Below are 10677 nucleotides of genomic sequence, written 5' to 3' on the forward strand. Positions count from 1 at the left end.
GCAGCAGCAGCAGCAGGACCCCACGCCAGCCGCCTGCTGCCACCAGCTCTCAGACCCCACATCTGGGAAGCAGCTCAAGGACTTTGCATGCATTTAATGTTTTTAATTGTGCTGCCAACTTTCTACCACGGCATCATGGACTCCGCCCAGAGAATCAACAACCCCTTCGGGTAAACCCTAAACCCTAAACCCTAAACCCTGAGCCTCGGGCGCAGCGAGCTGCACACGCCCTAAACCCTGCGAAGCCCTTAACCCTCGCAGCTGAAGGGCCAAACCCTAAACCCTTCACTCACGCACTACAAACCCTGAACCCTAGACCTCCGAAATCCCTAAACTGAAGCTCCAGCAAGCCCTAAACCCTAATCCGCCAAAGAGGCTGAACAATTAAGGTCTGGCTAGGGTTTAGGGTTTAGGGTTTGAGTTTCGCAGCCCTAGTAGAAAGATGTACAGAAACCGGAAATGAAGAGCCAGAGTTTGTGTGGGGCAAACACATTTTAGGGTTTAGGGTTTAGGGTTTGCTGCGTCTGCAGGGCAACTTCCATCAGCTTCCCAAGGCAGCAGTACGTGCAGCAGCTGGAGGCTGAGGGGAGAGCCTTTTGTGTTGCTGCTGCTGCTAGCGCGCCCCACAAGCAGCAGCAGCAGCAGCAGCAGCACGAGCAAGAGTGGGGGTTCAACCCTAGACTCATGCCGGAAGAAATTGCTGCAGAAGCTGCAGCAGACTGTCCACAGCTGCTCCCACTGCAGCGGCTACAGCAGCAGCAGCAGCAGCAGCAACAGCAGCAACAGCAGCAGCAGGGAGACAGCAGCGAGGCATCCGAAGCAGAGCCCCTCCTCGCTAGTCCCGTGTGACAATTTAAAACTGCCAAACCCTAAACCCTAGGTTTTGACAGTTTATTCGCAGAGCCTGAGTAGCCGAGCTGCTAGCGAGGGTTTAGGGTTTAGGGTTTGCGCTGCAGCTGCCGTACACCCAGAGGATCTCCTGTAGCCTCTCAGCGTCCCTGCGCGCCACACTCAAGGCCCAAACCCTACACCCTAAACCCTCGCCCTGAGCCGTGTCAAACCCTCGAGTTTAGCTGGAAGCCCTAAACCCTAAACCCTAGCTTACGCAATAAAGACCCAAAGACGCGACGCGGCGCTTTTGGCTTCGAGAGACACAAGAGAGTACATAAAGCTTCCTGGTTGCTGCTGCTGCAGTGCTGCTGCTGCTGCTGCCGCTGCTTGGGCCTCTGGCGGCGGCATCATGACGCGTCTGCGTCTGCTGCTGCTGCTGAAGCAGTAAGCAGCAGCAGCAGCAGCAGCAAGCGAAACCTCGCCCAGCGGCATCCTCTCAACCTTGAGCAGCATTGGCTGCTGCTGCTGCTGCAGCTGCAGCGCGACCTCGCCGTTGCTGCTGCTGCTGCCGAGCGCAGAGCCGTTTGCTGCAGCTGATGCTGCGGCAGCAGCAGCAGCAGCAGCAAAAGTCTCCGCCCCATCTTCTGGCAGCACGGCCCCACAGATTGCAGGGGGGCAAACGTAGGCCACAAGAAGCTGCAGCAAACGCAAATCTAAACCCTCAATTCCATCAAACCCTAAACCCTAAACCCTTATGAGGCCTGAGTTTGTAGCAGCAAACCGAAACGCACCTCGGAGACTGTTACGCCAAGTGCTGCTGCATGCAGCTGCCACTTCAGCTGCTGCTGCTGTGCCTCTTCGCTGCTGCTGCTGCTGCTGCTGCGCTGCAGCAGCAGAAGCCAGCAGCGGCTCTCCCAATAACCGAGCGAGGCGTCGACTGCAGCAGGGAGCCGCCAAATTGTGCTGCTGCTGCTGCTGCTGCTGCTGCTGCTGCTGCTGTCGCTGCTGCCGAGCGCATTTTGCAGAAGCACGACTTGGTGACCTGCGATGCTGCTGCTGCTGCTGCTGCTGCTGTTGTTGCTGCAGCGGATTCGCTGCAGCTGTCGCTGTATCTGCTGTTGCAGCAGCGCCTCGACGCGGTCGGGCTGAAGCATTCCCCTTGCTGCTTCGCTGGGGTGCTGCAGCTGCAGTTGCTGCTGCTGCTGCTGCTGCTGCAGAAGACCCGCGCAGGCGCTGCAGCCGAAGGGGTGCTGCTGCTGCTCAATTGCGTCAAGCAGCTGTGGGGTGCATGCAGCAGAGACAGTGGAGACAGCAGCAAGCAGCGCATGCAACGGCAGCGCTGCTGCGCCAATAAGGGCTTTTGCTGCGGTGGTCATGACCTGCTGCTGCTGCTGCTGCTGCTGCAGCAGCTCCTTCAGCGGGAACGCAGGCAAAATGTGGCGCAGCGCCGACGCCAGCGAGCCCAGGGGGACCAGAGCAGCAGCAGCAGCATGAGCAGCAGCAGCAGCAGCAGCGCCCACAGACGTGGGGTGTACGTACACCGCACGCGCTGCTGCTGCCATGTGCTGCAGTGAAGCCCGCAGGCTTCCCAGGGCTTTTGCTGAAGCAAGAATTTTGGGGGTTTGCAGCAGCAGCAGCGCAGCATAGTGGGCCAGCAGCTCCCGCTGCAGCAGCAGCAGCGGGGAGTGCAGCCGCCGCAGCAGCAGCAGCGGGAAGTGCACGCTGCAGCAAGAAACAGCAGCAAGAGCAGCAGCACCCCCCAGCTCCACAGACACTGCAAAAGGGCAGCTAGAAATGTACAGCTCTTCGATGCTGCAGGCCCGCAGCAGCTCTCCGCCCCACGCTGCGGGAGGCTCTGCAGCAGCAGCAGCAGCAGCTGCTGCTGCTGCTGCTGAGTACGCCGCCGCGTCCTGCTGCTGCTGCTGTTGGAACAGGGGGCGCAGCGCAGAAACAGCAGCAGCCAAACTCACTCCCCATCGAAGCAGCTGCTCGTCAACGCGAACACTAACAACATAGCCCTTCTGCTGCTGCTGGTGCTGCTGCTGTTGCTGCTGCTGCTGCTGCTCCTTCTGAGGCGTTTCTGCTGCCTCCAGCGAAAGCAGCGGCAGCGAAGGCAGATCTGGTAGCAGCGCCTCCGGACCCATCCATGGGGGGAAGACTTGCTGCTGCTGCTGCCGCTGCTGCTCATGCTGCGGATGCTGCTGCTGCTGCTGCTGCTGCTGCGGTTCCTGCAGCGACTCCGTAACTGTAGCAGCAGCAGCAGCAGCAACACCGGGAGGCAACTCTGCCTTGCTGCTGACCGAACGAACAAGGCAACACACCGCTGGCAAGCAGAGCCATTGCTTCACGCTGCTGCTGCTGCTGTTGCTGCTGCTGCTGCTGCAGAGCGACGCCGAGTCAAAGAGCAGCGAGTGCTCTTGGAGACGCTCCGTAACGAGCTGCAGCATGCCGTTGCTGCGGCTGCTGCTGCTGTTGCTGCTGCTAAATATGTAGCGAATGCGCCTGCAGTGCAAAACTGCAGTTTCTGTGCATTCTATATCTGCTGCTGCAGCAGCTCCTGCAGCAGCAGCAGCGACCAGAGACCCTGCTGTGCTGTTGCTGCTGGCAACAGCAGCAGCTGCTGCAGTGTCTGGGGAGGAGAGGGACATGAGGAGCTTCTCAACAGCCACTTCAAAAGTGAACCGTTGCACCCACTGCTTGCTGCTGCTGCTGCTGCTGCTGTTGCTGTTGCTGCTGTTGCTGCTGCGATTATCGGGGTGGCCTGAAATAACTTCGGCCTTTGCTGCCGCCATATCAGATGACGCTGCTTCTGCTGCTGTTGCTGCTGCTGTAAGAATCGCACCCAGCGGGGTGCCACTTGGTGCGGCAGCAGCAGCAGCAGCAGCTGCTGCTGCTGCTGCCTGCCGCTGCTGCAGCAGGAACTCTACCTGTTTCATTGGGCAAGGGACGCACAGTCGTGTCAACCGCTCTGCTGCTTCAGCGGCAGCTGCTGCTGCTGCTTCCGGGCAAGCAGCAGCAGCTGCTGCTGCTTCAGCAGCAGTAGCTGTCGCAGCTGCTGTAGACATGGCTTCCCAGACAAGGGAGCTGCAGAACGGCACGAAGTCAACAGTGAGTAGGGAGCAGCAACTGCTACAGCTGCTGCTGCTGCTGCTGCTCAGACGCACCACCATGCAGCCACCTATGGGCTCTGCAGCAGCAGCAGCAGCAGCAGCAGCACGCGACGGGAACAACAGCGCCCACGGGGTAGGGCTGGCAGCTGCTTCTGCAGAAGCTGCGCGCGCCCCGTTGCCAGAAGCATCAGCAGCAGCAGCAGGCGCAGCAGCAGCAGCAGCTGCTGCTGCTGCATATTCAGCAGCAAACTGTCGCGGCACACGAGGCACCAAGAAGCGCGAAACAACTTCCCCTTGCTGCTGCAGCAGCAGCGGCTCAGACCACTGGCCCCGCAGCCTGCTGCTGCTGCTGCTGTTGCTGAGGGGCAGCAGGCTGGGGGAGATGCCTGCAAAAGACAGTGCAGTGGCAGCACAGCGTTGCCTTTAAACCCTAAACCCTAAACCCTAAACCCTATACCCTAACAATGTAACCGCAGCAGAGCTTCTGCTCACCGTCTGTTTCCTCGTTGTCGAGGGCGCAGAGCTGCACATACACCTCATTCCTTGGAAATGCTGCTGCTGCTGCTGCTGCGCTGCTGCTGCTGCTGCTGCAAATTGCATGCTTAGAGAGTGCACGCAGCAGTAGAGGGTCGCGGTCTAAGAAAAGCGGCCGCGAGCTTTGCTGCTGCTGCTGCTGCTGCTGCTGCCGGTACGAAGACGGGGAAGCTTGGGGCTGATGGGCACTGGCAATTGACCTGACGCTCGGGGAAGCAGCTGCTGCTTGCTGCAGCTGCTGTTGCTGCTGCTGCTGCTGCCGCTGCTCTTCCAGCTGCTGCTCTGCTTTCTCCTCATCAGCGGCAAACGCGGAGTCCGCGGGACTGCTGTCATCACTTGCTGCTGCTGCTGTTGCTGCTGCGTCGGCTTCAGCAGCAGCAGCAGCAAAGACAGCAAACGGGCGCTTTTGCCCCGTAGAGATGTGGGCAGCGGAGAAGGCGGAGACTCGCTGCGGCAGCAGCCTGCTGCCGCTGCTGCTGTTGCTGCTGCGGGCAACAGCAAGAGTAAAAGGTGTTCTGTTCAGCAGCAGCAGCGGCGGAGAAGCACAGAGAGACAAAGAGATGCAGAGGCAGCCGCCTGCATGCAGCCCGTAGGAGACATGCAGCAGCCTCAGCAGCAACGGCGGCAGCAGACCCAGGCTGCACGCTGCTGCTGCACTTAGCTGCTGCTGCTGCTGCGGCTGCTGCGGCAGTGGCGGCGTCCGAGGATCCACCAGCGGCAGCAGAACGTTCGCAGCTGACCCTCCACCACGCCACTGCTGCTGCTGTTGCTGCTGCTGCTGCTGCTGCTTTTGCTGCTGCTGCTGCTTCTCAGAAGGCAGCCCCCCGAAGGACACATCACTGCGCAGCAGCAGCGCGATGCTGTCTGTCCACATGATTGCTCTAAGTTGCTGCTGCTGCTGCTCCTGCGGCTGCTGCTGCTCCTGCGGCTGCTGCTGCTGCTGCTGCTGCTGCTGCCAATGCGCAGCATCAGCTATCCTAAGCAGCAATGGCGGAAACAGCCTCTGAACATCTTCGAGGCCTCGCGCTGCTGTTTTCTTTGATTGCTCCTGCCTGTGCTGCTGCTGCAGCAGCAGCAGCTGCTGCTGCTGTGTCGCCAGCTGCGGCAGCGCGAGGAGAGACTGAGGAAGCCGCCCCTGATTCCCGCAAGCAGCAGCAGCAAGCGCATGCAGCGCTGCTGCTGCTGCCGGCTCCAGGCAGCAGCAGGCCGCTGCAGCAGCCTGCTGCTGCTGCGGGCGGATTCGCTGGTAGCTGCCGAAGCTGTCAGCAGCAGCGATTCCCAGGTGTACATACACCTCAAACGGCAGCTGATTCCGCACCTGCAATGGCGGGGAAATGTGCAGCAGCAGCTGCTGCGCTGCTGCGCTGCTGCAGCAGCAGCAGGAACCTTCAAGGCCGCGCCTGCTGAGGCTCAGCAGCAGCACGGCGTACTGTCCTGCTGCTCCTCCGTCATTTCTGCGGTTGCTGCTGTCGCTGCTGCTGCGGTTGCTGCTGCTGCTGCTGCTGCAGCCACAAACCAGCGGAATGCAAACCCGGACTGTCTTGTTGAGAGCCACTTGCTGCAGCGACTCGCTCCAGCAAATGCAGGTACAGTTGCTGCTGCTGCTGCTGCTGCTGCTGCTACTGTTACGCACCCCTACGTATGCTACGAAAGGCGCGTTCTGCTGCTGGCTGAGACAGCAGATGCCCGACAGATCGGTTGTTGCTGCCGCTGCACCCCCGCTGCTGCTGCTGCTGCTGCTGCTTGCTGCAGGAAGCGCAGCAACAGCTCCATAAGGGTCCTTTATAAACACTTCTATCGGGCAGCTGCTGCTGGCCACGCATGCAGGATGTACCTGAAGCTGCAGCACGCGCTGCGAAGGGCCCCAACGCCGTGCATGCACCAGCAGAGACCCTGTCACCGGTTGCTGCTGCTGCTGCTGCTGCTGCTGCTGCTGCCTACTATGTTTCTGGTGCTGGCTTTGTTTTTCTGTTGCTGCTTCTGTTGTAGCAGCTGCAGGGCTCAGACTGGTTTTGCTGCCATCCGAAGTGCTCGTGCTGCAGCCCTCCATAGCTAGCTGCTGCTGGTGCTGCTGCTGCTGTTGCTGTTGCTGCTGCCGTTGCAGCTCCTCTTGCTGCTGCTGCTGCTGCTCAGAAGGCACTGAGCCACTCAATACGGGGCTATTATCACTTCGGCTGCTGCTTATGCTGTTGCTGCTACCAATGTGCTGCTGCTGCTGCTGCTTTGTGAGAGCTAGAGCCGTCCACCCGCAGACAAAAGCTTCTGCTGCAGCAGCGGAAAACGCAGCTGATTTGTTGTTGCTCTTTTCTGCTGCTGCTTCAGCAGACGGCGAGGCACCAGCAGCTGCAGAAGCACCTGCGGCTGTCTCCGCAAGTGGGATGGACTGCAGCGACAACAGCAGATTGTCCATGGCAGGACTCTGCTGCTGCTGTTCTGCTGCTGCTGCTGCTGCTGCTTCCGCAGCAGGACCTACTATGTGAACTGCTGCAGCCAACAACTGAGGCACAGAAGCGTCGATAAGCTGCACACACACCGCAGAATAGTTGCTGCACCTTCGCTTAGGAGCTGCGGCAGCGGTAGCAACGGGGAGGTTGAAGCAGCAGCAGCAGCAGCAGCAGCAGCAATACTGAGCCAAGCTTAGCATGTCAAGCAGACAGAAGAATAAGATAACGTTGCAGCAGACATTCCAACGGAAACAACACTGGAAGCCGTAGCAGCAGCACAACTGCTGCAGCTGAAGCACCATCATCTGCAGCAGCAGCAGCAGCAGCAACGGCACCTGCAGAGCAGAAGAGGGGTGCAGCAGCAGCTCTTTGATGTCCCTCGACGATGTCCCCTGCAGCTGCAGCAGCAAGCTGCTGCTGGTTTTGTTGCTCACACACAGGGCCGGGCGCATCCGCAGCATCAGCGGGCCCCTGCTGCCGCTGCTGCTGCTGCTGCAATCAAAGCTGTCGACGTCCACACTGCCAGCGTAGCAGAAGACGCAAGCAATGCTCTGCTCCTGTTCTTGCTGCTGCTGTTGCTGCAGCTGCTGTTGCCGTTGCAGTTGCAGTTGCTGCTGCTGGTCGTGTTGCTGCTGCGGCTCCTCAGGGGGCGCCGAAGGAAGCATAACAAAACCTGCCCGAAACTGCTGCTTCTGCTGCTGCTGCCCTGGTTGTTGCTGCAGCCACCGCAGGAAGCTCTGCTGCCGTCTCGGATGCTGCTGCTGCTGCCCGTTAGCTGCCTGCAGCAGCAGCAGGGGCCCTGTGAGGCCCCCGAAGCTGCCAGGAAAAACAGGAGCTGCTGCTGCTGCTGCTGCTGCTGCATGGCGAGAATGAATAGACAAGGACACAGACAAGGGAGCAGCAGCAGGTGGCAGGATTGCAGCAGCAGCAGCAGCAGACGGGCCCAGCTGACCCACAGCTGCTGCTGTTGCTGCCCAGTCGAAGTCCTGTTGTTCTTGCTGCTGTTGCTGCTGTTCTGCATGCTGCTGCTGTTTCTGCGTCTGCTGCTGCTGCTGTAGCAGCACCTGCTGCAGCTGCGTGCTGTTATCGCGAGCACTGGTAGTGTAAATGGAACCTAATTTGTGCTGCATTTGTTGCTGCTGCTGCTGATGCTGCTGCTGGTCACATGCACCTGTTGAGCCCTCTCCCTGCTGCAGCGCGCTTTGGCCTTGCTGCAGCGGTAGCAGCAGCTGCTCCTGCTGTTGTTTCGGCAGCAGCACCCTCAGCAGCATGTGTAATGATGGTACTTCTCTCCGGAAGCATAGGCCAAAGTCACCATGCTGCTGCTGCTGTTGCTGCTGCTGCCGTTCCGCATGCTGCTGCTGCTGTTCGCCTATATGAGTGCGAAATAGCAGTGGCAGCATTAGCTGCTCCTGCTGCAGCAGCAGCGGAGGACAGATGAAGCAGCAGACTTGCAGCGGCGTGCGGCTGCAAACCCCAAACCACACTCTGTAGCTCACTCTGCAGCTGCTGCTGCTGCTGCTGCTGCTGTTGGTGCTGCCACATCTCGGCAACAAGACAACACAAGAGGTCCCTGAGGCTGCTGGCAGCAGCAGTGGCTCCCAGCGCACAGCAGCAGCACCAGCAGAAGACGCAGCAGCAGCAGCCGCAGCAGCAGGAAATACAGGAGCCGACCAGCCGCCACCGCAAGCGAGAGCGAACCGCAGCGACATTCTTTCCTTGCTGCTGCTGCTGCTGCTGCTGGGGTAAACTGGAGGGACACACCAGAAAGCTGCTTTTGATGCACCTGGAGGCAGCAGCAGGGAGCCGCCAAAGGCCCCCTGCTGCAGCAGCAGAGGCACAGGCAGCAGATTCGTCAGCAATAAAGGCACGTGGGGGGGCACTTGCTGCAGTGTTGCTGTTTCAGGATGGGCTTCCTGCTGCTGGTGCTGCTGTTGCTGCTGCTCCTGCTGCTGCGGCAGGACGTCTCCTTTGGCAAACGTAGCAGCAACTGCTTCTGCTGCTGCTACAGCGCGCCACAAACGCAGCGCATCCAGGTGTACAGTCAGCTGCTGCTGCAGCAGCAACCCCACTGCAGCACCACCTGGCTCTAGCTTGGAGAGCGCAGGAACAAGAGAAACGAGCCCTGCTGCTGCTGCTGCTGCAGTTTCTGCTGCTGCTGCTACTGCTGCGTGCACAGTGACTGCAGGGCAGTGCAGCAACTGCAGCGGCTGCAGAGTAGAGGGGTGCTGCACACGGGCCCTTAGCTGCTGCAGGTTCAGCAGCAAAGCGATGCCCCCTGCAGCAGCAAGACCAGCAGCAGCAGCAGGGGCAGCAGCAGCAGCAGCACTTTCGGCTGCAGCTACAGGAGCCACATGCTGCAGCGACAGGTGCAAAGACTCTGCTGCTGCTTCCATTGCAGGGGCCTCGAGACCCAAAGCGTCAAACGGATACAGCCCTGCTGCAGCAGCTGCTGCAGGCGCTGCTGCTGCTGCTGCTGCTGCTGCATGCGCCAAAGTAGCACAGAAACCGTTGCACTGTAGCGACACCCTCCACTGCCGCAGCGGAGCGGGCAGCACTGGGAAGGCAGCCAGCAGCAGCAGTTGCTGCTGCTGCTGCTGCTGCTGTTGCTGCTGCTGCTGCTGCTGCGGTGGGTGCTGCAAGGTGACCCTGAAGCGCCGCGCAAGCAAATTGCTGCTGCTCCGCCTTGGGCGGCCAAAATGGGCCCCACGAAATCTCCGCTGCAGCTCGTCGTACGCCTCTACACGCTGCACTGCCCATCCCTGCTGCTGCTGCTGCTGCTGCTGCTGTTGCTGCTGCTGCTGCTCGAGCTCCTGAGAGTCGTTGGGGTCGGCCTGCACTGCAGCAGCCACCAGACAGGCTGGTCTGGGCAGGCAGAGGAGCACCTGAACAAGCTCCTGCGGCTCCTGCTGCTCAGCTGCTGCTGCTGCAGTAGCTGCTGCTGCAGGAAGGCTACGGAAGACTGCATGCATGCAGTCGAGTGCAGCAGCAGCAGCAGCCGCCTCTGCTTCCTCGTCACTGCAGAAATTGCTGGGCACTGCAGCAACGCGCAGCTGGAGGCAGGCGCAGCCAGACCTCCCGTGACTTTCTCCCGTTGCTGCTGTTGGTGGTGGTGGTGTTGCTGCTGCTGCTGCTGCTGCTGCTGCTGAGCCAGGCTGCTGCAGCGGGAGTTTGAAAGGAAGCAGCTGCCAGTCTGCGGGCTTCGCAGCTGTTGCTGTATTTGCTGTTGCTGCGGCCTTTGCTGCTGCTCCTTCTGGTGCAGCAGCAGCACCAGTCTCTTTTTCCATGGGCACGGAAGCAGCAGCTGCAGTGCCAATAGCACCAGCAGCAGCAGCCATGTCTCTTACCCCAGCTATAGTCTGCAGCAGCAGCTGCAGCTTCCAAGGAGACAGACGCAGCAGCACGGGAGATACTTGAAACTCAGCAGCCCCTTCTGTGTATGAAACAGCAGCAGCAGCAGCGTCATCATCAGCCACTGCAACCGCTGCTGTCCCTGCTGTTGCTGCTGCTGCTGTTGCTGTTGCTGCTGTTGCTGTTGCTGCTGCTGCTGTTGCTGCTGCTGCTGTTGCTGCTGCTTGCCCACTAACTGGTGAGGCCTGATGAAGGCTTACGCCCGCTGAGGTGTACAGACGCCGCAGGCAAGTGCATGCAAGCTGGGCAGCAGCTGCTGCTGCTGCACCCTCCCCAGCAGCAGCAACGGGCAGATATCCCATTGCTGCTGCTGCTGCTGCTGCTGCTGCCAGAGCCTTATTTTGGTG

At 60.3% G+C, this 10677-nt stretch overlaps 2 protein-coding genes across 2 annotated transcripts; one reads left to right on the forward strand and one right to left on the reverse strand.

The window, feature by feature from the left end:
- Positions 1-135: 135 nt before the first annotated feature.
- Positions 136-849, forward strand: ETH_00024205 (uncharacterized protein; the record flags this gene model as incomplete). The annotated part of the gene is made up of 2 exons (XM_013379443.1): positions 136-170; positions 531-849. The coding sequence occupies 2 exons, from the start codon at positions 136-138 to the stop codon at positions 847-849; spliced, it is 354 nt and encodes a 117-aa protein (XP_013234897.1).
- Positions 850-1101: 252 nt separating this feature from the next.
- Positions 1102-10632, reverse strand: ETH_00024210 (uncharacterized protein; the record flags this gene model as incomplete). The annotated part of the gene is made up of 3 exons (XM_013379444.1): positions 1102-1527; positions 1623-4327; positions 4434-10632. The coding sequence occupies 3 exons, from the start codon at positions 10630-10632 to the stop codon at positions 1102-1104; spliced, it is 9330 nt and encodes a 3109-aa protein (XP_013234898.1).
- Between the last annotated feature and the right edge of the window lie 45 nt (positions 10633-10677).

Source organism: Eimeria tenella, genomic scaffold (genome assembly GCF_000499545.2).
Source record: "Eimeria tenella Houghton genomic scaffold, Eth_scaff313, whole genome shotgun sequence".
Taxonomy (NCBI): domain Eukaryota; phylum Apicomplexa; class Conoidasida; order Eucoccidiorida; family Eimeriidae; genus Eimeria; species Eimeria tenella.